At 50.0% G+C, this 27,483-nt stretch overlaps 10 protein-coding genes across 10 annotated transcripts; 6 read left to right on the forward strand and 4 right to left on the reverse strand.

The window, feature by feature from the left end:
• The first annotated feature begins 2,387 nt into the window (after nt 1-2,387).
• Nucleotides 2,388-3,245, forward strand: BO86DRAFT_386753 (uncharacterized protein). The gene is made up of 3 exons (XM_025671420.1): nt 2,388-2,519; nt 2,577-2,775; nt 2,856-3,245. The coding sequence occupies exons 1-3, from the start codon at nt 2,490-2,492 to the stop codon at nt 2,981-2,983; spliced, it is 357 nt and encodes a 118-aa protein (XP_025530582.1). The 5' UTR covers nt 2,388-2,489; the 3' UTR covers nt 2,984-3,245.
• Nucleotides 3,246-4,632: 1,387 nt separating this feature from the next.
• On the forward strand, nt 4,633-5,464 carry BO86DRAFT_228596 (SNAP receptor SNC2). Its single transcript, XM_025666981.1, has 3 exons — nt 4,633-4,893; nt 5,080-5,256; nt 5,397-5,464. Exons 1-3 carry the CDS (start codon nt 4,792-4,794, stop codon nt 5,397-5,399), a joined length of 282 nt encoding a protein of 93 aa, XP_025530583.1. The 5' UTR covers nt 4,633-4,791; the 3' UTR covers nt 5,400-5,464.
• A 1,469-nt stretch (nt 5,465-6,933) lies between these two features.
• On the reverse strand, nt 6,934-7,264 carry BO86DRAFT_228638 (uncharacterized protein). Its single transcript, XM_025666983.1, has one exon. The coding sequence runs from the start codon at nt 7,164-7,166 to the stop codon at nt 6,972-6,974; it is 195 nt and encodes a 64-aa protein (XP_025530584.1). The 5' UTR covers nt 7,167-7,264; the 3' UTR covers nt 6,934-6,971.
• argEF (bifunctional acetylglutamate kinase/N-acetyl-gamma-glutamyl-phosphate reductase) lies at nt 7,065-10,187 on the forward strand. Its single transcript, XM_025666982.1, has 3 exons — nt 7,065-9,662; nt 9,715-9,955; nt 10,019-10,187. Exons 1-3 carry the CDS (start codon nt 7,233-7,235, stop codon nt 10,072-10,074), a joined length of 2,727 nt encoding a protein of 908 aa, XP_025530585.1. The 5' UTR covers nt 7,065-7,232; the 3' UTR covers nt 10,075-10,187.
• A 944-nt stretch (nt 10,188-11,131) lies between these two features.
• On the forward strand, nt 11,132-13,697 carry BO86DRAFT_356290 (Rad21/Rec8 N terminal domain protein; the record flags this gene model as incomplete). Its single annotated transcript, XM_025669662.1, has 7 exons — nt 11,132-11,150; nt 11,212-11,248; nt 11,324-11,464; nt 11,533-11,667; nt 11,759-12,248; nt 12,306-12,851; nt 12,915-13,697. The coding sequence occupies 7 exons, from the start codon at nt 11,132-11,134 to the stop codon at nt 13,695-13,697; spliced, it is 2,151 nt and encodes a 716-aa protein (XP_025530586.1).
• Nucleotides 13,698-15,347: 1,650 nt separating this feature from the next.
• Nucleotides 15,348-15,859, forward strand: BO86DRAFT_228651 (uncharacterized protein). Its single transcript, XM_025666984.1, has one exon. It carries the CDS (start codon nt 15,457-15,459, stop codon nt 15,751-15,753), a length of 297 nt encoding a protein of 98 aa, XP_025530587.1. The 5' UTR covers nt 15,348-15,456; the 3' UTR covers nt 15,754-15,859.
• On the forward strand, nt 15,779-17,989 carry BO86DRAFT_454204 (DUF3237 domain-containing protein). The gene is made up of 5 exons (XM_025677043.1): nt 15,779-16,033; nt 16,166-16,657; nt 16,754-17,074; nt 17,132-17,426; nt 17,480-17,989. The coding sequence occupies exons 1-5, from the start codon at nt 15,965-15,967 to the stop codon at nt 17,506-17,508; spliced, it is 1,206 nt and encodes a 401-aa protein (XP_025530588.1). The 5' UTR covers nt 15,779-15,964; the 3' UTR covers nt 17,509-17,989.
• Nucleotides 17,990-19,089: 1,100 nt separating this feature from the next.
• Nucleotides 19,090-20,906, reverse strand: BO86DRAFT_228686 (F-box protein). Its single transcript, XM_025666985.1, has 2 exons — nt 20,874-20,906; nt 19,090-20,790 (listed from the first exon to the last, which is right to left on the reverse strand). Exon 2 carries the CDS (start codon nt 20,605-20,607, stop codon nt 19,207-19,209), a length of 1,401 nt encoding a protein of 466 aa, XP_025530589.1. The 5' UTR covers nt 20,608-20,790; nt 20,874-20,906; the 3' UTR covers nt 19,090-19,206.
• Nucleotides 20,907-22,307: 1,401 nt separating this feature from the next.
• BO86DRAFT_386758 (methylisocitrate lyase ICL2) lies at nt 22,308-24,527 on the reverse strand. Its single transcript, XM_025671421.1, has 6 exons — nt 24,050-24,527; nt 23,695-23,983; nt 23,221-23,633; nt 22,733-23,156; nt 22,430-22,683; nt 22,308-22,375 (listed from the first exon to the last, which is right to left on the reverse strand). The coding sequence occupies exons 1-6, from the start codon at nt 24,471-24,473 to the stop codon at nt 22,368-22,370; spliced, it is 1,812 nt and encodes a 603-aa protein (XP_025530590.1). The 5' UTR covers nt 24,474-24,527; the 3' UTR covers nt 22,308-22,367.
• A 471-nt stretch (nt 24,528-24,998) lies between these two features.
• On the reverse strand, nt 24,999-25,741 carry BO86DRAFT_396947 (zinc finger MYND domain-containing protein; the record flags this gene model as incomplete). The annotated part of the gene is made up of 3 exons (XM_025673452.1): nt 24,999-25,103; nt 25,171-25,329; nt 25,400-25,741. 3 exons carry the CDS (start codon nt 25,739-25,741, stop codon nt 24,999-25,001), a joined length of 606 nt encoding a protein of 201 aa, XP_025530591.1.
• Nucleotides 25,742-27,483: the final 1,742 nt, after the last annotated feature.

Genomic DNA, 27,483 nt, shown 5'->3' on the forward strand with positions numbered 1-27,483 from the left:
TTCCGCAGGCTTGATTCGATTCGACCGAATTGTTTGTCTCTCTGTCTGTCTAGCCAAGCTGCAAGATCTAGTTAGTAGGAGAAGGACCGGAGCGACTTTGTGCTATGAAGCCTTGCACAGGTCTCAATAGGGGCGCGTGGCTTACTCAAAGCTAGGTCTGCACGAAAATCATTCCAACAGATTCTTTAGGAGTTCCATGTGAGATGTACGATCATCGGATCCAAATGGGCGCGCGCGCGATAGGAGTCGAGTCGGGCTTCATTGTGACGGGAGACAATGTCAGTGGGGAAGCCATGGGCGCAAAGGATTGCAGGCGCGGCGAGCGCGAATGCGCAAAGCCAGCCTAACTCACCCAGAACACGAGCAATGAATGTCGCTTGCTTCAAAGTATGGAAGTGGGCTGTTTCCGAGAGGATCCAGAGCCAAGAACGTAATCAATGAAGGGAAAGGAACGGTCAACTGTAAAGAACGGGTGTGACCCCCAAGAGTGAGCCAGCAGCAGGCAGCAAGCGCACAGAAACGAAGAGGAGGAGAGAGGAGGAGGTCGAGGAGGTGCGGTTGCGAGTCGCGCAAGTGAAGCAGTTGAGTGGAGGGAAAAAAGACAGCCCAAAAAAGAGGGGAAGACTATGGCCCGCGGCGGTAATTTAGACAACGACACTATCTCTATCTGGGGCGATTAGCAACAAAGATAGCGTTCAAAGAGAAAGAAAAAAGAATGACCAAGGAAATAGAAAAGGACTTTGCATGAATTTTATGATCCATCATCCATTTTATTTTATTTTTCTACCCCCTTTGGATCTATTATCCCTCGTCTCCTTTAATTTACATAGCAGTCCACTCTTCTCGCATAGCTGATTTGTTTCACGCTGACCGGCACCTGACGCTGACGCTGGGGAACAGTTCTCCCTCCCTCCTTTGACTGGAAAGACCCACGTTCGTTCCGCCAATACTTGCTCATGTCCCACTCACTGAGCCTGAGCCTGTCCCTGCTCCCTCCCTAGGTTATGGCCGACGTTGACTGCTCCATTCTCTCATGTCATTCGGGCCCTTCGCGCGCTCAAGGGTGGGCGTTGTCTCGGCAGCGTCGGAAAGTCGGTTGTTGGTGTTGAAGATGGGTCTTCTTTTTGATAGTCACCGAATCCGCCAGATTGGGGTGCAATGACTTCTTGGCACGGCGCTAACCAAGGGACCAAACTACAAATGTGACATTTGAGTCGGTCCGAAGAAGGAAAAAACTACGTATTAAGTCACGGGTGACGGTACACATAGTCCCGACAACGGCCTTGAGTGACCCCGAGCACTCCTTAAGGGCACATCCAATCCTAAGCCCGCGACAATCAACGCATGTCAATCAGTAATCCCTGATCTAATCCCTAATCGAAGAGCAGAACGCAACATCGATCGTCAGGGGTCGATGCTTTCCACATCAAGCAGATCGTGCCGAGCCTCAGGCGGCAGCAAAGAACCAAAGACAGGGCAGGGCGGTGAGAAGTGCCTTTGCTCCACTGCGCCTGTCTCCAGCAGAGCGATTGGTTTACCATACTCTATCCAGAAGCCCCGGCACAGTGAAGTCTCCGTCTGGAGTGTAGTCGGGCCTCGCGCTTCTTCTATTGGCTTTTCCGCTTGCTACACTGTGGCACCAGTTTCTTCACCAATCTTGACGCCCGATAGAAAGAATCCCCATCAGTGCCATAAGGCACAGGTGCCAGTTTTCCTCAACCCTTGGCCTGTCTAAAGTGATCATCCAGCACAGCTATGTAGCTTAGTGACTGTGGTGATGATCTGGAGATGATCTTCATACTATCGGCATTTATCCCTGCTCAGATCACACTTAGTACAGTTTTTGGCTCTGATCTTGCGCTTGGGGCAACCAAAGGTTAACTTGCCCTGGGAATCGAAATGTATCATGATAATCATGTAACCAAAGTTCATATGATGCTATGCCTAAGGCCTGATGCGTAAAAATAGATACATGGAAAAGAGATGTCTAAGACATTAGAGTGTCAAGTATGCGAATGCGGGATGTTTTCCATGACATGATTGGGGTTGGATACCAGAACCTACTGTACCATACTGCAGAATGTAGGCATGAGGGCATCAGGCAGTCAACCACATACCAAGTGGAGCAACAGGGCTCCCTCTCCATGGGTTTAGTCACTCGGGTAGCAAATCACAATGAATAAAATCTACCGTCGATGGGTGTGTAATTCAATGCCGCGATTGGCGGATAACAACACAGCCACATGCTGGGCCACTATCACTAGCCTCAAAGCTGCGCCACACGAGCTCTGTCTGCCGAAACCCGCGCGCGCGGATGACGATGGATTGATGCTCAACCGAGAAGAAACATATCGAAAAACGCAAACAATTCCAGATAGCTTGAGGAGTGTCTCGCGATCTCGGCAACTCCGCACCCTTCTATCCCGAAAGCCCAACAATCTGACATCATCGCCCAAGACGGATAGTCATCCTCCGAACGCTTCGCCATCATGTCTCGTGCAGGAACTTGGCTGAAGATGCTGGGAGTGTAAGCTGGTTTCCCAAGCGCAACACTTCAACTGTGTCTGGACTAGCTTCTGACGGTTAATAGCGGCGTTGTTTGCTGCGTGGGAGGCCCGGCCTTCGTGCAATACATCCGGCCCACGGACGAAGAATTGTTCAAGCGCTACAACCCCGACCTTCAGAAACGGAGTCTGGAAGAGGGCGACCGACGAGCACGGGATTTCGATGAATACGTTACCAAGCTGAAGGAGTGGTCCAAGTCTGACAAGCATAGTATGTTGAGTTCTTTCTCTATCTTGATGCTGATTGACGGATCATCGTTGTGCGGCCTGCTGACACCTCTTGTTGCGCAGTTTGGATCGCCGCTCAAGAACAACAGGAACAGAGACGCTTAGAGGCGCAAACACAAAACACGCAGGCGAAGGAAGACGCCAGGGTGCAAAGAGAAGAGATGCGGAAGGAGCTGCTTGGTGGGAAATAGGAGGCAAAGGGGATATCAGCACGGAACCAAGATCTATCATGCAACCTCCGGCTCTCGGTCGTTTTTGGTGAGACCAGAAGTGCCTTCTTCTCCTCTTATCGACAAGGTCATGTATTTATACCCCATACCAAAAAAAAAACTATGGGGAAAGTGAAAAGCAGTCTCTCGAATCGTTGTGGACCCGGGCGTGTGAGGAGTTACGTGGGTGATATTGTATTATATTTCATTTCATTAATGTGTGAACGACTGAATGGAAATCCACTCTATCTGTATTCTTTTGGTGATTCTGAAGTTGAGATCATGGATCGGGCTAAGGAAGACTACAGCGACCACTATCAGTTGTAGAGGGATCTCATCAATGTTGTGCTTCGCTGCATTGTTGGTGCGGATTGGTACAATAGCTCCAATTCACAAAATTGATATCAGCAGGGTATTTCCAGGTTACCTCATAAGTTGAAACATTGTATGAGGCCCTACCTACAATGAATTGATCAATATTATAGATGTCTATGAAACACTCCCAGATCAGCGTAGCTATTCTTCGGGATCTCAGACACGAATCCGCTCTTTCTATTGATAGCATGGTACATTTTGTGGCTTGACACGCAGTACCTAATCAATATCATGTATCCCTCAGGTGACGCATGTACTGTAAAGTACAGTACATATCTGTCTGCAGCACAAATACGTATGCTTTCCGACCGGGGGTATATGCCAGTGAACACCTGGCGATGCAGCAGGATATGTTGTGCTGGAAGTGACGTATTTCATGATCCGTGCCATATCCCCAGCATGTCTACTATGATTTGCATTCTTGCGAAGAATACCTACCCATAGGTGTTTTTAAATGATGACAATGATGCGAGATCTCAACAACCGTTATTGAGGATTAACATACTCAAGTGATTGGTAGGGTCCACGGTCTATTCCAGATTCGGACTCAAGCGCGAGGGATCGCCACGTGAAGCCGACGGCGGGCGAAACACTGCATAGCCACTAGGCTGAAGGTACGGACGGTGCTTCCAGCCTCCTCCCGTTCCTTTAGCAACACATGACTTGGCATGACAATTGGCGTACTTCTGATGCCCAATGGGCTACTTTGGCGGGAAGATGCCGTCTCTGTGTTCGAATCTGGGACTCAATGGATTTTTTTTCTATGTATGTATGATGCATTCTCGTAGAGACAGCCAGTCGGTGGCATGTCCATGTATGTAAAGTAGATCTGTCATAGCAGTTGTGTTTGGTTATTGTTTGGATAGGTGGTCGGCTAGTAGGTCGCATATGCATGTGGCCTCTCGCAGAGTCGCAAACCATTTGAGAAAACACCATGTTACTGTAATACCACACGCTTCTTGCGACTTCTTTGTTCCATGGGCGCTGGGTTCGAATCCATTCTAGCATAAAAATAGCTGCCTGCGAGGCGGGCTGTCTTTCCCAGCCAATGCTTGGTCACGTGTTGCGCCCGCCCCCCCGACCGACCCGAAACGCCTGTAATCTCCAGACAGCGGGCGGCGATTCATCACACCTTGTCAGCTTCCCTCCAGCAACACATCCACTTTAACTCCACGACTACATCAATCATTTCACAATCTAATCACTTTTTCACAATCAAGCAGTACATTTGATTTCTCATTCTCACCAGACGACTGCACCCCGACCTGCTAGACTTGTTGCCACGACTTCCACCTCACCCCCTGCGGAAGGAACAAACAAAAGAGCTCATCAACCTCAACACCGCAATTTGGTGATCTACCAGACCCGACGTCTCGCTCTCTACAAACAAATCGAGAACATCGCGCATCGCAGTCATGTCTGAGCAGCCTTACGACCCTTACATTCCGTCTGGATCCAACGGACCCAGCGCTACCGCTGCGCAAAATGGCGACCCTCGGACGAGGGAGATCGACAAGGTGAGTTAGCCATGGGCCCCTTTTCCATGTAATGTGCTTGGAGAGCGTACTTGGAGAGCGCTTGCATAGTGCTTTGCATCCAGAAGATGCGGCTACTGCCTTAGTTTGGGCATACCATCTGCTCTGACGGACTACTGCAAGCTGTCGAATGAACTGTCTGACTGACGAGCCTGCTTGCTCCAACAGAAAATCCAAGAAACCGTCGACACGATGCGCTCAAACATCTTCAAGGTCTCGGAGCGTGGCGAGCGCCTTGACTCGCTCCAGGACAAGACCGATAATCTGGCAGTATCAGCCCAGGGCTTCCGCCGTGGCGCCAATCGGGTGAGGAAACAGATGTGGTGGAAGGACATGAAGATGCGCGTATGCTTGATCATCTGTGTCATCATTTTGCTTGTAGTGATTATCGTCCCTACTGGTAAGATCTACATTTATATCCTCGATCCGCCCTCCACTCGGCAATTGGGTTCCGGATTCGCGCTAACCCTTAATTTCGACAACAGTGATCACCACCAGAAAATAAGTTACGAACGCAGCGACAGTCATGATTGTCTTGGGAATGGATGACGTTTTTCTTCTTTTTCACTTGGTCCTGGTTTATCTGTGTTGTGCCCGTGAAGCTTTTGTTTCCAGCTACTAATACCTCTTGCTTTTTCTCGGGCGTCGAACTTTCCCTGTTCTCACGAATGAAGTCTTCTTGCCTCGCCGCACCATTGACGCCATGGGCTGCTCTGGGGTCTCGAGGCTATGCCACATGAATCCATCGACTGTGAAGATGTAAATGATACTCTGGTGCTCGCTCATGTCCTAGTATATCAGTGCGCTTTGTCTTTTCTCACTTCGTTTCCTGTGCTACCCTTACGGGTATGCCTGATGTTGTGTTGCTGCGTGTCCTTCGTTCTTTAGCCTCTGAATGTCAACAATAAATTCCTCATGAAAATCGATCCAAGAAAGTCTCAACCCAAAAAAAGATGCAATGGCAAATCTAGCCTGTTTAACCTGAAAGATCCCGAATCGCGCCACCCACACGTGATTCCGAAGCGACGGAGAAAGAGCTTTGGCGGGGACGGAATGCTGTGGACCATACAATAAGAAAAGTATCCATAATGAAGGACAGGTGGCCAGTGACCAGCCTAGGAGGAGTGTTCGGTTAAGGGAGGATCAGATAACGAAAAGAGAACCAGAGTCTGAGAGACACTGATGGAGATGGCACTTGAAAAGGGAAGTGCGCTGGGGCAGTGGCCCCAGCCTCCAGAGACTATTGATGGCAATGATTCGCTGGGAGAGGGGAGTGGGTGGCTAGTAAGATCAGATAACGATTCCCAGGAATTATTATTGTATGATGGAAATTGATCCGGGACGTTTCAAGACTCCATTTTGCAATTTTCATTACGTGTGGGGATGGATACCGGGAGGGCAAGCATTGCCAGCAAGCCTGGGATGTTGAGGGGGAGTGGATTGCTAGGTGTATAGTCTAGTGCTGAGAGCCTCTGATTGCTGGAACTGCTGGAACTTCAAATTGTCTATGAGAATTTCATGGGAACCAGAATGGAGCCCTTGCCGTATCCGTAGTTTGGTCTTGGATCAATCAGTTCACCTAATATCAATGGTGTGGTGAGTCATGTTGGGAAGAGGAGCTCCGAAAGTCGCAGTCGCGCGGTGGCAGCGCGCACGCACGCAGGGCAGGGCAGGGCAGGGCAGGGCCAAGGGCAAGTTGTTCGGGCAGTTGTGCGGCGCCGCTTCCCTGCGCAATTTATTCCACTGGCTCGTTCGAATTTCCCTCAATTCCGAGCTTACCCAAAGATTAGGACTTTCCAGCAATGGTTGTAGGAAATGACAAGTATAAAGGGGGGGACGTAGGAAGGGGTTCGGTCGCGAGTTGATGTAAATGTAACTCTTTTATCTTAGTACTTGCAAGGAGGGAACGATCTCTCCCGGAGTGGGCACTGACTCAACTAAACCAACTACTGACTACTTACCAACCTGCGTGAGTCAAGAGTAGGTTTCCGGCCGATTGCAGAAAATGGAAGACGCCCGCTCCGACAAGTAGCCGATCATCACTATTACCATCTCGACCATCAAAACTCTTTGGAGCCTGCGGCAAATTCCCTGGCTGCACCCGAATTGGTTCCCTCCACACAACCACAACCTTTTAACTCATTCTTCCTTGTCACTTTTCTCCTCCTCCTCCTCCTCCTCCTTCTCCTCCTCCTTCTCCTCCCCCCTCCCTCCTCCCTCGAACAATCTTCTTTTTGAAATTCTAACAGCTTCATTCATACTTTTGGGCTTTCCTCCCCTCCCCTCTACCTTTCTGTTCGAGTAGGCGCAAAAGCTGCCGCATGTTGGCTGGCAAGATGTTCTCCCTTCGCACTGCCGTGCGGAGAGCTTCCCCCAGCAAGCCCCTCCGCGCGCTCTCCGCACCGCTCGCCGTCTCTCGCGCCAGAATCGGCTCCCCCTCTGCCCGCCACTCACTCAAAGCTTCTGCCGTCCCATTGTTGCAAGGGCGTCAATACTCTCGTGCTACCGATCCTCAGCTTTCTTCCACCCGCTCCACGGTCGTTCAGTTGCTGAGCAACATCGGCTCCAAGCGGGAGGTCCAGCAGTACCTCTCCCACTTCACCTCCGTCTCCCAGCAGCAATTTGCCGTCATTAAGGTTGGCGGTGCTATTATCACCGAACACCTTCAGACTCTCTCCTCCGCCCTCGCTTTCCTGAACCACGTTGGCCTCTACCCCATTGTTGTCCATGGCGCTGGTCCTCAGCTCAATCGCATGCTCGAGGATGCTGGAGTGGAGCCCCAATTCGAAGATGGAATCCGCGTGACGGACGGAAAGACCCTGGCTCTGGCCAGAAAGTTGTTCCTTGAGGAAAACCTCAAGCTGATTGAGGAGTTGGAGCGCATGGGTGTTCGGGCCCGCCCGCTCAATGCCGGCGTCTTCACCGCCGACTACCTGGACAAGGAGAAGTACAATTTGGTCGGAAAGATCAACGGCGTCAACAAGAAGCCCATTGAGTCTGCCATTGAGGCTGGCTGCCTTCCCATCCTCACCTCCATGGCCGAGACTCCCGATGGTCAGGTTTTGAACGTCAATGCTGATGTCGCGGCTGGTGAGCTTGCGCGTGCCCTTCAGCCCCTCAAGATCGTCTACTTGGCGGAGAAGGGTGGCTTGTTTAACGGTGACACTGGCGAGAAAATCTCCGTGATCAACCTCGACGAGGAGTATGATCACCTGATGACTCAGTGGTGGGTGCGTCACGGTACTCGCCTGAAGATCAAGGAGATGAAGGATCTCCTCAGCGACCTTCCCCGCACTTCTAGCGTTGCTATCATCCACCCCGCCGACTTGCAGAAGGAACTCTTCACCGACTCTGGAGCCGGTACTTTGATTCGCAGAGGCAACAAGGTCCACACCAAGACCTCCCTGTCCGAGTTTGAGGATCTGGATAAGCTCAAGGATGTCCTCGTTCGCGATCGTGAGGGCTTGGACGCCCGCGCTACTGTCGATCGCTATGTTGAGGGCTTGAAGGAGCGCGAGTTCAAGGCTTATTACGATGAGCCCATGAATGCACTCGCTGTTGTGTTGCCCCCTCAGAAAGATGCCACCTCTTCTCTGGCACACTTGGCTACTTTCACCATCACCAAGTCCGGCTGGCTCACCAACGTCGCTGACAACGTCTTTGCCGCCATCAAGAAGGAGTTCCCTAAGCTTGTCTGGACCGTGAAGGAGGACGATGAGAACCTGACTTGGTTCTTCGACAAGGCCGATGGCAGCCTCAGCCGTGAGGGAGAAGTTCTCTTCTGGTACGGAGTTGAGAGTGGTGAGGAGGTCAAGCAGCTTGTTCAGGAATTCAACGAGCACGGTCGCCAGATGTTTGGAGACATTAACCTCGAATCGCGCTTGCATCGTGCTGCCCAGGCCGCCACCCACATCGGTAAGGGCTTCGGTGCTAGCGGTGCTTCTACTGAGCAAAGACGTGCTTTCTCCTCGACCAGCAACGCTCTCCGCGCTGCTCGTTCGACTCGCCCTACCGTTCCTGTGCAGGCTTTCAGGACTTATGCTACTACCAACCCCAACCCCCCTCTTGGAGAGAAAAACATGTCCAACACCCGCCCTTCCAAGGTTGCTCTGATTGGAGCCCGCGGTTACACTGGCCAGGCTTTGATCAACCTGATCAACGCTCACCCTCACCTGGACCTGCGTCATGTTTCTTCTCGTGAGCTGGCTGGGAAGAAGTTGCAGGGTTATGACAAGCGTGAGATTATCTACGAGAACCTCAGCCCCGATGATGTCAAGCGCATGTCTGCCAACGGTGATGTTGACTGCTGGGTCATGGCCCTCCCTAACGGCGTCTGCAAGCCTTTTGTCGATGCTGTGGACCAGGGTTCCGAGACGGGCAACGTGATTATCGATCTCAGTGCCGACTACCGCTTCGATGAGAAGTGGACCTACGGTCTTCCTGAGCTGGTCAGCCGTTCCAAGATCGCCCAGGCTACTCGTATCGCCAATCCTGGATGCTACGCGACTGCTGCTCAGGTTGGAATCGCTCCTCTTGTCCCATACCTCGGCGGACAGCCCACTGTCTTCGGCGTTTCCGGCTACTCTGGTGCTGGCACCAAACCCAGCCCTAAGAACGACGTCGACAACCTTACGAACAACATAATTCCTTACAGCTTGACTGATCACATCCACGAGAAGGAGATCAGCTCGCAACTTGGCGCCAGCATCGCTTTCATCCCCCACGTCGCGGTCTGGTTCCAGGGTATCCACGTACGTTTGGCTCCTACTTTTGTTCCTTTGTCATTAGCTAATTCTGGTACAGCAAACCATCAGCATTCCCCTCAAGGAGGAGTTGACTTCTCGCGATATCCGTAACATCTACCAGGAGCGCTACGCCGGTGAGAAGCTCGTCAAGATCGTTGGCGAGCCTCCTCTGGTGAAGAACATTGCCGGACGCCACGGTGTTGAGGTTGGCGGCTTTGCCGTTCACTCCAGCGGCAAGCGTGTTGTTGTGTGTGCTACCATTGATAACCTGCTCAAGGGCGCTGCCACTCAATGTCTGCGTAAGTAGCTCTATACCAATGGCTCTCCTGATCAAAAGAGCCACGCTAACAATCCGTGTACAGAGAACATGAACCTCGCCCTTGGCTACGGCGAATACCAGGGCATTCCTCTTGATTAGGTTGTTTGCATTTGTTATTTAAAAGCACCATGTAACATCCATCTAGTCGAAGGGTAGGTATATAATCCTTCCAATGCAGGAAAACGTTCTTCTCAACCCCGAGGAAGTATAGCTTCATGTTTCGAGTTTTGATCTTTCTTGCATGTCTCATACCCCACGTGCATCTTCCCGGGTTGCCATGGGTTGGAGATATTAGTATAAACTCTATCTCTTTCTTCATATTCCATGGTTTTCTCCTGGTCTCTGTTTTTCATCTATTTTCTTCTGGTTATGAATAGACCGATCCTGGCAACCGTTTCAACCTATGTCCTTCTCTTAAAAGCACTGGACAGCAATTGCTGTTGTATTGTATCTCGTCTGGTTGGTGCTAATGCAGTGTAGCTGGCCAGAGGAGCGCCAAAAGTTGATTTAGTCATTCTCTTTTCACGCGGGTGGTCTCAGGTTTACTCATTTCCTTGTCGACTCCTGCTAGCCGGGCGTCTTTCTCTACCGTCGTTCGAACGACTTTTCCCTAATACAAACCCTGATAGACAGCGGCGAACCCTTTCATCAATAAAACATACTCTTAAGCTCGGATACTCACAGTTCCTGCGGTCCACGTCCCTGCAGAAGTGAAAAAGTAGTTCGTTACGGAAAGAGTGACCTCACGCGCCTAGACTCGTCACTTGAATCCTTTCCAACGCTGATACTAAAAGTCTCGTTGATTAATCTATCACTCATGAGAGCGTGTCTTGCTCATTCAAACACGCGTTACTTTGCTGTACGAGCTTCGCGTCCATATCTCTAGTAATTGTGTGACTGGTACCTTTCCCCCAAGACAGGTACACCCCACACCTCTACTCGACGCCTCCATGCTCAAATGACTTTACCTTTCTGAACAACTCGCTCTCTGGAATTGTCGGAGCTCACACCACAAGACCTTGTCGGACGTCACCTGCTCTCTGATCATACTCTCAGTCGCATTGGGGTCTTCAACTCTACTTTGACTTCGCGTGCTCGACCCCAACTGCACAACAGGCAAGATTGGGGCCGGTACCATACTACTCTTGGTTCGAAAATGTTCTATAGTCATGAAAGTAAGTCAAACCTCTACTTCTGGAAGCTCACGCACTAGCTAAAGCGTTTTCATTCTTCTAGTACTTACCTCTCCCGAGTACGGTGTCGCGACAATATGGTTCGCTTCAATTCCAACGCGTTGACTCTACGCTTACAAAACGTAGAGAGTGGCTAATATGAACTTCGTCTTCAGGCTAGTCGCAACTCTGGGCTCGAAGTCTGTTACCAGACGTCTGAACAGAAAGACTATACTGGATGTGGATGTGCCTAAGGCGTGCGGCGCCATCATGGAGCCGGGGGCACCAATGGCACTGAGGCTTCAGGGAAATCTTCTGTAAGATGCTCACTGTCTAGAACGTGGTATAGGCTGTTTCCTCTGCTTACAAGACACTCAACTACCAGATATGGGGTCTCAAGGGTCTACAGCCATCAATGCGGATATACGCTCACTGATGTCCAAGCCATGCATGACAAAATGAAAACAATGCTGAAGACTCTACCGGGTGGTGGTTTGGACGCCTCCGCTGGAAAGGCTAGGTTCGCCTCACTACCACTGACAAGGGCAGCATAGGAGCGCCTCTGGGGCCTCTGGTCACGCTGGTATGATGCTAATATCCCTCTTTTATAGACCCGAGCAGCTTATCTTGCCTTACGATCCCTCCTTCCTGCCTGATAGCCTCCCTGGGCTTATCCTTGACCTCTCGAGCTTTGATGCATTGACCGAGGTCGACCCCAGCGCACCGACCTTCTTCAATTGGCCGAAGACACCTAATCTAAGCCAGTCGGTTGTTTCGCAGAACACAAGTGTGCAATTGAGCTTGCCGTCGGATGACAATTACGCGGGAGGCTTAGGGGGTTTCGCCTCGGATACCGATACTCTTGGGTATGGTCCGAGGAGCATCGCCTCGGAAAGGCTCAGACCTCTCCCACTCGACGAAGAAGCGGGTGTGATTCTTCAAGCTGATTTCGAGTTCGATGAGGACGGAAACATTGTTGAGCTGGGGGCTACTCCGCCCGCTGGAGGTATATCACACAGTATTGCACACAGCCACCACGAAAGGGGGATTGCGAGTGATCTTGGGGTCTGTGCTGAAGAAGACATCATTATGGAAGATCAGGTATAGCTTTCGCGATGACTTCATATGATACAGTACTAATCTCAGAGTTCATTCAAGATTAACATGGTCGAGGACGGTTTCGAAATGGGCGAGAGACCCGAGCAGAACACCCGAGGTGCTGCTCATTTGCCGGCCAGATCAACGCCTTTTCCCGACATGGTCTTAGATGATGATTCCACTTCAGAAGCGCATGAAGTATCAATGGCTCAAAGACAAAGGGCCCCCAAGTTGATACAACCGGATGACCAGATCGGGCTAAGAAACAGTGAACTAGCTCATCTGAACCAGAACTTTGTGGACCTTATGGTAATAGCCTCGAACCAAAAGTCGAAGAACAAGCTTCCGACACTATCGAAGAAGAACGCGGCCTTCTGGGTATATGGTCAGGGAATCGGCTCTGTTGGGAATGGAGTTGGCAAGTCTCAAGCCACGCATCCATTGCATTTTTTCTCAGGGGAGCAACTTTACAACACTCTTACAGCGGCTGCTGCCAGTCTGAGTCCCAAGCGTGTTCATGACTCCATAGAAGATGAGGGAGAAGAACATATCGGAAGACGTGTACGAGCTAGGAATGAGGGTCAGCCGGATGATCTCTGGAATCAGGTTTGTTATTTCATCTTTACATACCTTGCAAAGAAGATTGGTTACTAAGGCTACGCGCTGTAGGATGTTGAAATAGGTCGCCACGCCTCATCAGTACTCCATGATGAAGGCTCCTTTCAGATGCCCTGGAACATTACAGCCTCTATACATAGCTCTCGACAGGAATCCATTGCTCGCAACATCCTTCCCGGTATTGGAAGTGTTAGTGACTTTTCATCACACGGCTTTTCTGACGCGGGTCTTTTGAGGCCACGCAGCCGCCTAACAAGCTCGAGCCCTCTTGCCGGACGTGGCTTTCCATTCGATATCGAAGCACTTGACAAACTACAGCTCCCTGGTCACGAGCTGGAGGATGTAAACATGTTTGAGGACTTTGATATCTCTCAGTACCTGCACACCGAAGCGGAGGCAGAGCACGGTAGAGTCGACCGTAACAATGCAGTCGATGCTATCGCGGCCGAACCTGGGCCTCCTTCTGCCAGCCTCCGAACCCACGGGGATGACTCGCAGAGGTCCACTCTCGACCAGGAAAGTCTGAACTTCCTCGACTTCCTCACCGCCAAGATTGCGGCACTGGCTCCTGTAGATGAGGGAGATGGTCGGGACCTGGTGCACCCATCCTCAAGCTATTTTAGTGGTATCAAGCGAACAATGCACTTTTCTTCGCTTCTTCCGCCCGCGAAGACATCTCGCATCGTGGCTACCCAAGGCCTAATGCATATCCTTGCTCTGGCTACCAAAGGCCTACTCACGGTCCATCAAGATGAGGCACAGTACCTAGGTGGTGAAAAGTATGGCGAACTCTACCTGTACGGCGAAATCTGTCTCAGTTTGCCAGAGATCTGAGAGTGCGCTTTGTATGTGAACGCATCAGATGTCTGAATTGATCCGAATTGCAGTCAGTACTTCGTATCTTTATGTTCAAAATCATCTTTTCACAATTCCTGTTTCTTTCCGTCAGACTGCCCTTGATTTTCTTTTCTATACTCATCTTTCATGGTAATCTTTCCAGCTTCTATGGTGTCGAATGGGTTTACAATACGGTATTTAATGCGTTCTTCGTCTCGCCCGGCATTTCCTTCTGCAACTCACCTCGATATTTCTCTCTCGTTTCCCACTTTTTCTTGCTCTGAATATTGATCTCGATCATAAAGCTTTCTCAATGAAATTCTTGTTGCCATGGAATCGCAAGCTCGAAATCCCGCAGTCTTTTCATCATCTACTGCGTCAGAGAAGATCGATGGTCTTTGTTTGATAGATGGTAAGGATGTATGGGTGGTTTGGTAGCGAATCGTAACGATCAACTGCGACGAGGGCAGCTTTAGGCAGGAAGTATGAATTGCAAAAAGAAAGTCAATGCACATGAACAAGTAGAAGTAGACCCGCATGTAACAGGGACAAGGGGGGTGTTTGGAGGGACGGTGACAAGCTGTCCACGGTCTGGGGAGCAGTTCCTTCGCTTGGCATACATCTTACTCCATAAGCTACCTTATGAGGCTGGTCATCAGCATCTATTCTAAAGCTTGGTACCCGTTATCATCAATAGAGCTGACGAAATGACGACGTCTATACTACTTCGTAAATAATGGTTCGTATGTTCTATTTTACCCCTTAAACGTGGTCATTCTCTCACCCCAGGGATTCGATTCAATGCCCAGCATTTCTCTCTCTCGCTCTGAAGTAAGACACGGAAAGGCAGCACGCGTGGTTGGCGGTGGCTGTGTAACCCCCCGTGTGTCCTGACACAACATCTGATCCTGCAAGCCGCAGCGTTCGTTGAGGAGGGTAGATAGCCTTCGCAAGAAGAAAGGTGCATAATAACTTAGATCTTGATGCGTAATGCGATCTCGATCTCTGTTTTGTCAGATAGATAGATCGATACAAGATACCCTTTTCCCTTTCCATACCTGGTTTGGTTCTTTGATTCCAAACGCGGCCGACGCGGTGGTAAAGCTCTTGGTAATATGCTCGGTCCCGTCTGGTTATGTTACTTGCTCTTACTCTTACTCTTACTTCGATACCGCCGGACGTGGTATCGATGGCTGGTATTCGTTCTTACCTCTACTTGCCAGTATTGCCTGTACTGTTCAGTAAGTTACCAGTTACCAGTACACAATTTTTGGCAGAGATCTATAAGGCCATAACTATTACTCCGTACTCCTTGGAATGTACCGTGGACAGGGCTTCGAAGATCAATATGGGGCTAAGAAACTGCATATCTAGATCTGTCACCCCAGGAGGTTGCTGGCAGCACACCGGCTTATTTTTAGGAGAAGGAAGTGGACTCGGTCAGCCTGCCGCCTGATAGCCTTGGTTTTGACTTTGCTGCGCGGCTCTAGAGTCGAATCGTGTTTGAGGGGATCGAAGAGGAGGTGATTGTCTTTGTGTCTGGATGCTGATGTGTTTTATCCTCTATATTCGTCCGGTCAGCTGAATGTGGTACATACGATAGATAACTAGATGAATGGTACAGTACGGGATAACGATCCAAGAACATTTTTTTTCATGCACTGGCATTTTTTCCCACCCTCCCAAGAGGAGACTCGATCGGGTGGTTTGGTTACGGGTTAGTCAGCCCAGCCCGGCCCAGCCCAGCCCAGCTTAAATGAATGCCAGGATCCAAAATACGCGGGCGATGTGTACGGTCTCGTCCAGGTCTCGTCCAGGTCTCGTCCGTCTCGTCCGTCTCGTCCCGTTTTTAACAAGTTCGCGTAAATTAACCGCCACTTGCCGTCAGTTTGTCTCGTTTTGTCCTCGTTACTCGTTCTCGTTCTGGTTTTGTCTTGTCTTGTCCTTCTCCCCCTGCTCTCTTCCTCTCTCTCTCTCTCACTTTTCTTTCTCTTTCCCTCTCTCTTCCTTTCCCTCCCTCCACTTTCTTCCCGTCCCGTCAAACATTCATTGATTCTTCCTTTTCACTCTCGCTCACACCCCCCCCCCCCGAGTTTTGGCTGCCTTGTCCTCGCCCTGCTCCCTCGTTTTGCTCCCTCTCCCACCCTTCCCCTCCCCTCTAAATCATCCTCTCGAGATCTTTTGTGATCGTCTTGTAATTCAGGCGTGGTTTCTGTCCCTTCCACCCATTCAATATCGATTTATTCACCCCATTTGTCGTGAACATGGGTCGGACAGTCGACCAGGAAGTTCACGCGGCGTTCGTCGAGTTCCGCGCCAAGGAAGACGATAAGGTGCGTGACTTGCGTATTTCCCGTAATATTTCCAAACGCCCGCCTACCAACAGAACCAACCCAACCACCCCCCGTCAGCACCCGTCATCGTTACTGACATGACAATTCTGTCTGTTTGTTTGCTCTTCGCAGTGCCTTTCCGTCCAGTGTATCTATTGCCAGCAAATCCGCGCAAAGAACACTTCGCGTCAGAAGCAGCACCTACTCGAATGTCCCGGCCTCCGTCATACCAACCCTTCAGCTCAGTCACAGTCCACTCAATCCGCTCCTAACGGCATCGGTGCTGCCAACGGATATCCTCCCACTCCCAATGGCGCCGCTGCCACAGCTGCGGGCGCTGGGCCAGGGCCAGGTGCCCTCGCGACCCCGAATGGACCCATGATGTCCAACGGTGTCAATCCGCATGCCACCCCGATGCAGACGCCGCTGCAGAATATGCAGGGACGCGCTTCCTTGCCGACGTCAGGTCCTGCCGGGGCCACCTCCACGGCCGCTGCCGCGCAGCAGGCCCCTCGTGCGACACCCAAGTCCAAGCCGAAAAACTCGTCCTCCAACCTCCCCGCCCCGCCCCTCGATGACGTGCATGCCGCTTTTGTAGAGTTCCGTGCGAAGGAAGAAGACAAGGTAAGACCCACACCGGGGTTCATGGCGAGCGAAAGCACGCGCGCGCGGCTTGCACAGAAGTTCTGACGCGCGAACCTGTTCTTTTCCATCTTATAGTGTCTGTCCGTCCAATGCATATACTGCCAGCAAGTCCGCGCGAAGAACACGAGTCGACAACGCCAACATCTGCTGGAATGCCCCACCTATCTCAGTGTCATGAAGGACTCAATCCCCGCCAACAACCTCCTCCACACCTTCCCCGAGGGCGACGTGGCCCGCTCCCTGCAGATCCCCGCGCCCACTCTCGAGTTGGACTTCCGCATGAGCATCAAGATGAACCCCAAGGTCGCTGTGGGCGAGAGTATTTGGGGCCAGCGTGACTGGGTGACATTTGTGGGAGGGCAATGGGCAGGTCGATGGGGCAAAGGCATTATTTTGGTAAGTATCCTTCGTGCGCCAAAAGAAGGCATTCACATCATGCTAACCTGATATTAGCCTGGGGGACAGGATTCTCAGATCGTGACTAAAGAGTCATCCACCAGCCTTCGAGCAAGCTATATGCTTCAGACCGCCGACGACCCTCCCGCGTACATTATTGTGAAGGCCAATGGATGGTTGACTGGTTCTAAGGACGTCCTGGACAAGGTCAACGACCCGACCGTGGCAGATGGTGTCAACCCGAACACGTATAAATATCGCATCAACCTATCTATGGAGACCGGAGATGAACGGTACGCATTTTTGAACACTTTGATGTGGATTGGCAGTGGTTGTCGCCGGGGCCAGGAAGGTTAGTTGGATCCTCTTCAACCATGCGGTACCATCACTAATGCTTTCGAACAGTTATCTTCGACGCCTTCCGCGTCAACTAATCTGCCATAAAATCGCAGCTGTTTTGTCCGTTATTAAGCGAGTAGCAAATTTGATTTCATGAGGGAAAAATGCGTCCATCTTCTCTCTGCGCCGGGGAATTTAATTCCTATTTCTTTTCTCAGTCTATATCTCTCATCTGCCTCCAGCCCAACGGGTGCGTTGTGTGATACCTATGAATGTTTTGACCACTGTAATCCGTCTGAACACCCTGTTCTTCTCTATCTTGTGGGGATACAAATGACCGTATCTCTCCATCAGCCATAACCGTCGCGAATCTTCTTGATGTGTTCGTTCCGCCATTGTGGGAAGCGCAGCACATTGCAGCTGAAATGTTCCATCATGAGCTCTCTTTCTTCTTATGTTTTCTCAGCCTCAGTTCCTCGGCCTCTGATTTCTCTATTGGTGCTATCTTATCCCCTGTTTGTGTAAGAACTTCAATGTCCTATTTTTTTGTTTTTTTTTTTTTTTTTTTTTTTTTTTACGCCGTGTTTGTTGTCGCATCCAGGAACCCAAATTGTCATGACCAGTGTCGTTCTGTCCGGGGTCATAATATCTCTCTCGTTGGTCTGTACCCGTATCGAAGTCACGGACATATGATTCATTTGCAGAATGGAATGTCTTTCTTTTTTCTGCTTGCGCGTGTGTATATGTCATGTGTGCGTGTGTGTCTAATGTGCAGCTGAAGATCTTGGGGAGCCATCTGCTGATCACGGTAGTCAACTAGGTGTAGAAAACAATTGTTGCTGCAGCCCATTGGGATCTCTGGCATATCGATCAACGCCTTTAATACCGTCACTAAAGGTTTCCAGAGCGATGCATATGTTGATCGCCCAGTTTCTCAATACAGTCAATTAGTGTAAACCGACCAAACCGCTACGATCTCTTATCTGCATCTGCAATCCGGTAGATCGCGACCCTGAAATATATTTTCCTTACTGGCGGGGAGTAAAGTAAGAGTGGTGTTGGCGCATCGCGGTTCGGTATTTTCGGCGGGTATGTCTGTAACTGTACTTTCCGTGGAGGTGGTATGCTTACCGCCTCAGAGTAAGGTATACCCTCGTTCGGTACCTGGTTTGATTACCAAACCTCATAGTACCCAGCACCCTACTGCCCGATTGGGGAAAGTGGTAACTAATGCTGGTATGGGAAGTAACTTATACTCCAAATGAAGGGACATTAGGTACCATGTTTACACTTCTATTTCGTTTCATTGGTCACTATTTTGCTGGTTTTGACTCCTGAGTGATGCACTTGAGAGGGTGTGTTCTGGGATGGTGGGGGTAATTGCTTTTGTTCGGATTGGGGTTCTGTCTTTGAGGTGTGTTTGGGGATAATGAGAATCAGATCCTGATGAGTGCAGGAGGAATTTGTTTTTGCGAGATACAAAGATGTGCTTGGTGTTGTAGGCTACCTGTTTGGAGGGGGTAGGCTGTACTGCGTGCGCATTTGTTTACACGAAAAGGAGGAATTTGAGTAAATAACGCGCAGTACAAGGAAGCTGAAGCTACATTGACTATGAGTTTGAATGTAAGAGACGTGCTAATTACTCGTGACATAAATGGAAACCACTTAAATCATAGCTTCCCAGTATTCGGAGTTATGCCGCAACACAAAGAGAGAGAACAGAACTTGCATGAGGAGGAGACCATCCGGTAACCAGTCACGGATTTCAGACTTCCCCTTTGCATTCAAGTCGTTCAAATTGTGGCATATACATAGCACTCATAATGATCTATCTTGTACGCAGCTCTAAAATCGACATCGACACCTTCTGCAGCTGCCTTGATAGGCTCGATGAATGACTTCTGAAGGCTACCCGGCACACATTCGCATCGAGCAGCAGCGGGCGGCTCCAACTCTTTGAGAAATTTGCACGCGATGACAAGCAGTTCGAGGTTGGGAAACTTCTGCGTCTTGCATGCGAAAAGCTCCATCAGCTCTTGATGGACTCGACCGGTATGCTCTGCATGACACTCTGTAATGAAGAGACGCTCTAAACTTCCAGGCAGGATATTCTTCAGAGCTTTGCCTGGTTCGGGACATGAGGAGCGGAGGTCTAGAAGATTGACAACACGAATGCGTAGCTCTTGCAATTCCACAAAATCCGCCAACGAGCCGAACCAATTGTCAGGAGGATCGAGTTTAGACTCTTGCTCACCACCTTCATCTTCTTCAAGGTCTGAAAAAACATCGAACATATCTTGATGATTAAGCCAGAGCTCTGCCAGGCTATGTTTCTGCGTCGAAAGGGAACGGTGAAATGCCCTAGGTCGAAATCTTCTAAATGACTTCCTAGGCACTTCTATATCTATATGCCGCCAACGAAAACTTTCGAGATTCTGGCAGGCTGCTATGAACTGAATTAGACCATGTCTCCCATTGCCAAGTGAATCGATTTCAGTGATGGGCAGAGTTCCCCGTTTAAGTTCAAGGCCAGCCGTGGCATCGCCATTCATGTTGTCTGAGTCTATCAGTGCCCACCACAGCTCGACGCGTCTCATAGTTGGTAGATGGAAGAACGGCGGAAGATCGCCCGCGTGAAAGGGTATCCACAAGCCGCCTGGATACATGGGTTCAAAACCAAATGTCTGGAGCTCCTGGAGTATCGGTGTGAAGGCTGCCTGTCGTGCTACTGCCCGTGACACGATACCGCGAACATATTTGCCGATAAGCATTGCAGAATTCAGATGAAGAGAAGAAAGTTTCGACAGACATGTCAGAAGAACAGCGATCCACGCATCGTGATTGCCTCTAACCAACTCCTTTTCCCATTCCGCAGTTTCTTCTGCTGACTGGCTCAGCTCTGCGACACGGCTGCGGATGCCAGAAATGACGTTTGTTGTGACCTCAAAGGTGATGCTTGACGCTTCGACTTGCAGAGAGACGATAGACGTCGCAATGGATGGGTTACCCTGGACAGTGACCAAGAAAGACTTGATCTGCTTCACATCCAATTTGACGCATGCGTAGGCATGCGAAAGAAACAACGAACGCCAGCGCTTACACACAAGAAGCAGAGGCAAGTAATTCATGTATTCAAATTCTTGTATGTTCTCTTCTGCAATAAGCAGCAGAAGCTCGTTTGGCAGCTTTTCCATGTTGAATTCGTCTTTGAAAAAAAGCCAGCGTATCACGCAAAGGCAATTTATTGGCCCCGTGATAGCTAAAGGATGCGTTCCAGGTCCAGAGAGTCGAATCAAAGATAGACAAGCCCCTTGCTTGATGAGGTTGCGCAAGAGGAGGAAAATCCAGTGAGTTTCGCCTTTCGACAGACTTGTTAGCTGAGGCAGTGTTGTTAGTTGAGGCAGTCAAGAGATCTAGTGGTAATTCTTATGGGTATCAGGTATCAAGGAAACTGCTTTACCTTAAGATGACGATCCGTTACTGACACAGTAGGCTTCTGACATGTACTACTAAGGTTTGACAGTGCATCTGAATGACCTCTAGCAAGCTCAAGATAAACTGAGAACCGACTGGCCGAGCCACAATGTTGAGGTTAGTACTTTGTGGGTGAGAAAAATTGCACGAAAGATTCTTGTTGCTTGGGAAAGCTTGTGGTGGGTGGGTGTAGAGTAAAGAGAAAAATAAAAGTAAGGTTCAGGTCTTGTGTTGACTAGTTACTAGGGAAGTAGAACAGAATAATCGCTGAAGTCGGAGAGACGAGGGAGGTACCAAGTGAGGTGGTGCTGTAAGTGAATTCTGCGACAGCGTGAGGGAGGATAGATTGACTGACCTCTCCACCTTCTGCTTTCTGTTGTGTCTTCCACACACCCCATCTTTCTCTTTTGATCTTCAATTCTTCCTTCTGTGCAGCAATCTCAACTCCTTTCTGCATCCCAAATTGTTTTCACACCAGCCCCAGTGCCACTGCACGGATCTCTGAGTAGCATCTTGTGAGAATGTCGTCCATTCCTAGAGAAGCAGTATCGAGTTAGCGATGCTCCATACTAATCTAATTTGAAGATGACTGCATAATAAAACGGGATGGTTAACCTGAATGACCTACAGATCAATGCCGGAAATGAGCCAAATTGGACTTACATCCCAATTCCTCTTGCATAATGACTTCATCCTGCTGCCCGTCCACCGTTCCACGAAGACGACCTCGAAAGCATGATATACAACGAACGAAGGCATCGCGTCAGAAAACTGGTCCTGAGAAGCTTGGATAGTGACAACACGGGCATGGAGGAAATATAGCTTGTCGCAAACGACGCCGTGCGTGTCTTTCGAGGAATACCGATACTTGTCGGTATATTGCGCTAAATGCGAGATAAGCAAGGGGGATAGGCAGTTCCATCGACAGTGCGTTGCTGAGATACATGCCTCAGTCCATTGTATGACTTGCCGGCGACTGGCTCGCTGGTTTGGGCAGTGGAAGAGGGGTATTGAGACAATCCTCGGATAACGCATACTCCTGCAAACATTCGGAAAATGGCAAAAAGAAACTGTTGAATGAAGAAGAAGCGATGAAAGATTGGAGAAAAAATCAGGAATGGCGAGAGTGACATCGTTCAATGGGGGATTTTGCGAGCTCCCAAGTCTCGTTCTGAAGGCTCTCTCGATAGCTCCTTCCACGCCTAGCCCGATGAGATCCCTCGTTTCTCGCCAGAGCTCGCTCGATCAGCGTTCTTCATAACCACACACAAGCTTCGAGAACGGCAATATGAGAAGGTATCCTTCGACAGATGATGTAAAGGCTATGGGCAGCATCAACTCATTCGATTCCTGGAGTGTCGGTGGATGTAGGCTATACCGGGAGTTATGTGTCAAATTACGATGTTGGAAGAATCATTAGCACTAAGAATTGTTGTTGCGTCTCATTTATCATTAGGTTACAAAGCCATTCACAATTCCTTCAGAAGCCTGCGAGGTCATTAGCCAGAAGTCTAGAGATCAGCATTGGTGCTTTCCACTTACCCTTCTCTGTGTTGCCCTCGCCCATACTCTTGCTGCTACTACTGCCACTTTGGATTGCCCCAAGGATGCCGTCCAGATAGGGTGCACCACTCCATTTCTGGTGTGTAAGCACATCCACACCCAGCTCCTTCTCCCGAGCTTGAACCATGCGCACGTAAGCGAGCATACCATCTTCCTTGAAAGCCCGGGAGAGTTCTGTCGTGATCGTTGCGTTGCTGTGTAGTCCGGCAAGCGAGATGAGTTGAAGTACGAACCTAAGCAAGTCAGTCTTCTGTGTCTTCAGTGGAGGAGTGGCTAACTGACCCATGTTGCGCCAGATCCCAGATAAACGATTTGAGCGATGCCTCGTTGAAGCCATGTCCCATCCAGTTGAAGGACGGACTCAGGTTGTATACCAGCTTCTTGCCGGGGAACGCCTTGCGCACCTCTCCTGCCAGCGACCCTGCTTTCGCAACGTCTGGATCACCGGTCTCGACCCAGAGAAGATCCGCATACGGTGCGAACTCCCGTGCTCGCTTTGTAGCGGCGGGGAACCCAGCACGGTAGTGATAATATCCTTCCCTGGTTCGGGGGCTATCACAAGACCAGACAACAGGTTTCTTTGTGTAATCGCTGGCTAGGACTCTGCGGCGGGAGATAGATAGATCGGGGCTCTCTTGAACACGCTTCTTGTATGCGTCCCGGGCAGACTGAGGAGCCTTTTCTGCTTCGAGATGCGCGTCGACGGCTATGTCACACCACGTGGTTAGTTTCAGATGCTGAGAAGAGTGAGAGTAAGATCATCAACAGACCTTCATCAAAGGTGACCAGCTTGTGTTTCTTGACCCAGTCGGATTCATAGGCATCGATCTCCGAAGGAGCAGCGCCCTCCCTTTCCATAGCCTGCAAGGTCTCGGCGAGTGGCTCAACCTCCTCCGTCACCCCAAGAATGAATTCGTGGTCGCGCACATCGATAGCGCTGCTGATGAGCCGTCCACTTTCGGAATCCGTGCGTGCGATAAGCAGGTTCTCAGTCCCCATTAGATCCCACTGGAAGCGCGCTGCGACCAATCTGTTAATATGCTCCCCAATGGGCACAAGGACCTTGCCAGCTAGGTGACCGCATTTCTTTCCGCCGTGAAGCTGATCCTCGAAGTGCACTGCGGCAGCGCCATTCTCCGCGAAAAGCTTGGCCAGCTTCAGTACAGCGGAAAGTCCACCATGTCTGTATGGAACGTTAACAACGCGATCCTGGCCGAATCCGTCAAAGTGAGCACAGCACATACCCCGTATCACCGTCAGCCACAATCGGACGCAGGTAATCAATATATGGAGTCGACTTCCGTTGTTCAGCGGTCAGCTTCCGCCTAGTGTCCCACTGTTTCCGATCGTGCAGCTGTTGCGCCTTAAACAATCGCTGGACTTGATTGGGCACCGTGTTGTATGGATAATCGCCGAAGTCGGGAGACACCTCGTTGGTCGTCGTCAGGAGTGACGAGCAAGCCCATCCCGAGATGTACAGGACCTCCTGGTGAGGTGCCTGCTGCGTCATCTGGACCGGGTCAATGGCGCCCACTTGGCAATAATTAGCACACCAGAAAGAAATTCAATGAGGGCCGGGAGACCATCGTCGTTACATACTCGTGTGAACAGGCTTTCCTTGCGCTGCCTTCTCATTCAGCAGATGGAAGAGCTTCCGTGCCATCAACGAACTCGGGTATGTTTGTTGTAGGGAACCGCGTTTGCTGACGACATCCGCGGCGGAGTAAGGCCGCTTGATGCCCTCGAAGCGGGGAGATTGCCACCATTCTTCCACATCTTTTATTTGCTGTTCGTAGAGAGCATCCTCAGCTACCCCGGTCTTGTCTGCTGTCGAAAGAAGTTGGTATGAGTCCGCAGGTAACGTTGCTGAGACGGGTGGTTCCACGGGGGAGAGCGATGATGCCGACATCCGCGGATAACCGCATGTGAAGGAGCGCACAGCGGAGCGCGACAGACAGCCTTCAGTGACGGATCGAAGAGGGATACGTCGAGGGAGCCGACGAGAAAAAGAGCGAAGCATCATCCAAAGAGTCGCGTTCGGATACCACAAGGTTTGCGTTCTCAGTGGAGAAGGGAGGGATGTGTGTCTGGGGAGAGGGGGTCACTTTAAGGTGGCACTCGGTCCGAGCACCGTCGCAAGCCGGCCGATCAAACCAGCCTCGGTCTGGGGGCGGGCAATCCACACATCCCGCTTATCCGGGGTGGCTGGTACTTACTAGCTTGGGGATAGTAACTTACACTATTACAGTATTGACTAGCTGATTCACTACTACTGAAATTTGGGAAACAAGATGCAATACTAACTGAAATCGTATTTTTGTGGTTTCAGGTTTTTACCTTTCCGTGAAATTTGTTTAGACCCGTTTGAATGGGAACATGTACTGTACATACAGTAGGTCCAACAGTGGGAAAGAACAGAACATCTTGTTCGACATAATAAAACAAGGCCATGAAGTCAGGTCATAAAGCCAGAGGTGATGCAGAGATCATCCTTGTGCTCGAAGCAGCTTCCTCGTGATCATGCCTTCGCCCTTCAGTTCAATAAGGCTTACTCGTGCTCCATCTCAGCAATGAGGGAACGGAAGTTCTGGTTCTGGATGACCGCGCAGAACTCCTTGTGCTTGTTGACGTTCCAGCTCCCCGCCTTACAGCCCTAGTACAGAGTTAGCAGGCTCATCTTTCCCGATACTGGTGAGATCTTTCGAGGGAGATCTCCTTACGCTGTTACAGTATCCAATGACACCGCAGCCATCGCAGGTTATGATCTGGTCAGGCACATTACGACACCAGTGACACCTCTGATGGGCAGCAAAGTTCAGAGGCCAGGTTCTCATCTCATCGCTGAGTTCCAGAAGCTCGTCCAACGACGTCGGGATGATCTTAAGTCGCATGGGTTAGTATCAGTTCACCAGGTAAGGAACGTGATTGTCAGGGCTCAGAGATTCATACCTTGAGTGCGCGATATTCGAAGACACGGATGCCATAAACCTCAATTCCGAACTGATGCTTGCGGGCGTGCATGATGGCGATGGTATTTCCAACTTTCAGGTGTGGACACTGGCTGAGAGCACGGCCTTGATCCGGTCCCTCAAACCGCAGGGTAACAAGGTGTAGATCAGTGCTGCGGGTCCCGATGACGAGGGAGGGCACTGTCTCGAAAGCGAGGATCTCGAGAAGGAGACAGCCATCTCTTCCGGGAGTCAGTTCGTGGGTGTCGAGATCCTCGACGGGGATAGCGGCAAAGCCGGGGAAACGACTGGTGTCTCTCAGATTAGGGTACGAGATAGTCATCTTGAAGAGTGGAGTTGGTGGTCGAGTTGTGAAGTGATGATGTTCTGGGAGTTGATAATGTTTTGAGAAGTGATAATGTTCTGGGAAGTGATGATGTTCTGGGAAGCGAGAAGGATGAGTGTAGATGGAGTGGTGCTCACAGAGGAGGTACTCACTATAAAGGGACATGTTAGAGATGGGAAGGAACGATGAACGACTCAGCGCGGAGATGAAAACTCTTCATTTATACATTCACCAAGCTACAGCGGCCTAGTCAACATTCACAGTATCTAATCACCGAATGCTGGAATAACTGGACGCTTTTGGCAGCTTTGATCTCGATCTACTTATACTAAGCCCTTGCGAAGAGACGAAGATTTTTTTCGCATACTAGACTCTTTCTGTTCAAAGAATTGCATATGCCTGCCTAGGCAGTGTTCTCATAAAGTGTATAATGTTAAACAGTTTTATAAGATTCTGTAGTTGAGCTGAGAATATGCGAATTCATAGTTAAGAATGTCGAGTTGCTAGCCAGCTATGAATACAACCACAAAGAACAACCACAAAGAACACCTAGACTAAGAATATGACTTATATAGTGTACCTGAGGTCATGCACCTGGCTAGTCTGTACACTCTACTCTCAATTAAACTGGCCACAAGACGTTAACAACTTGAACCTATAGAATACAGGATGTCCATTCATTGAAGTTTAAAGCAGCTGGTCCGCCTTAGTAAAGAAGCCATCAATGCTGAGGATAATGTAATATCACGTGGAGATCAGTCTGGGACTCTTAAATTTGAGATTATTGGAGTACTGAACATTCCAATTTATACCTGTCATATAGACAGATTGGTAGATCCGGAATGATCGTGTCATGGTAATCGCGGGCACTTCGTCTCTCGTCCTACAGATCTTTGCGAGGAAAAAAAAAAAAAGGAAAGCTCGCCAAAACTAGAGAATTGGAATAGATTTGCTAGATATTCGAGCGCAACTACCTAGGCCATACATTCGCTATGCTGTTGGCTGACTCGAGCATTTAGGAGCCTGAAACCCGCATGACGGCAGCCAACCGAGTCATGTCCTGTTATGATTGTACATCAGATAGACAGTTCCTACTCCAAGGCCACAGCTTGTATTGAAAAATATACATATGCTGGCCCTCCGATATAGCGGTGAAGACCAGCTGCACGCTCGTTCGTCTTCCGATTTGCCATTTTGTAGGCGGATATGTCGATACTTGGAATATCATATGAGACAGTGGCATGTTGAGTCTGCGTGCAGGACTGAGAATGCGCGTACTGGTGCTATGCTGTTGACTTGCATGGTCTTAGGTTGCGTCAAACCGTTCAGTCGGTATCTGACTCTCTGACGTGTCAGGCTGAGATTTGTCTTTTGATTTAGGTATCCTTGCATTCCAAGTCAATCTACGATTCATTCATGCCACGATAATTTTCTGCACAAATTTCCTAGCAGTAGATAACAAGTGCCTTTTATCGAACCCCAGTAAGGAGATGTCAAAGCCTGCCCAGGAGTAATGGGAGAGCAGTGGAGCGCAGGTTTGTGCAACAGCGCTAGCCTCTTGAGGGTTTCTGCAGGAGCTTTAGGATGCCTGATATTGGCAGATGGCACATGATACCAGGCCTTGGGAGTAATCTCACCGATGAACATGCCGAAACATAAAAGCGGGGGAAAGTGCTGGCATTTGGAACAAAATATAACCTTTGTTGGCCTTCCTCCTAAAGAAGCTCGGACAGAATCGA

This window comes from Aspergillus japonicus (assembly GCF_003184785.1).
Source record: "Aspergillus japonicus CBS 114.51 unplaced genomic scaffold BO86scaffold_8, whole genome shotgun sequence".
Lineage (NCBI taxonomy): Eukaryota > Fungi > Ascomycota > Eurotiomycetes > Eurotiales > Aspergillaceae > Aspergillus > Aspergillus japonicus.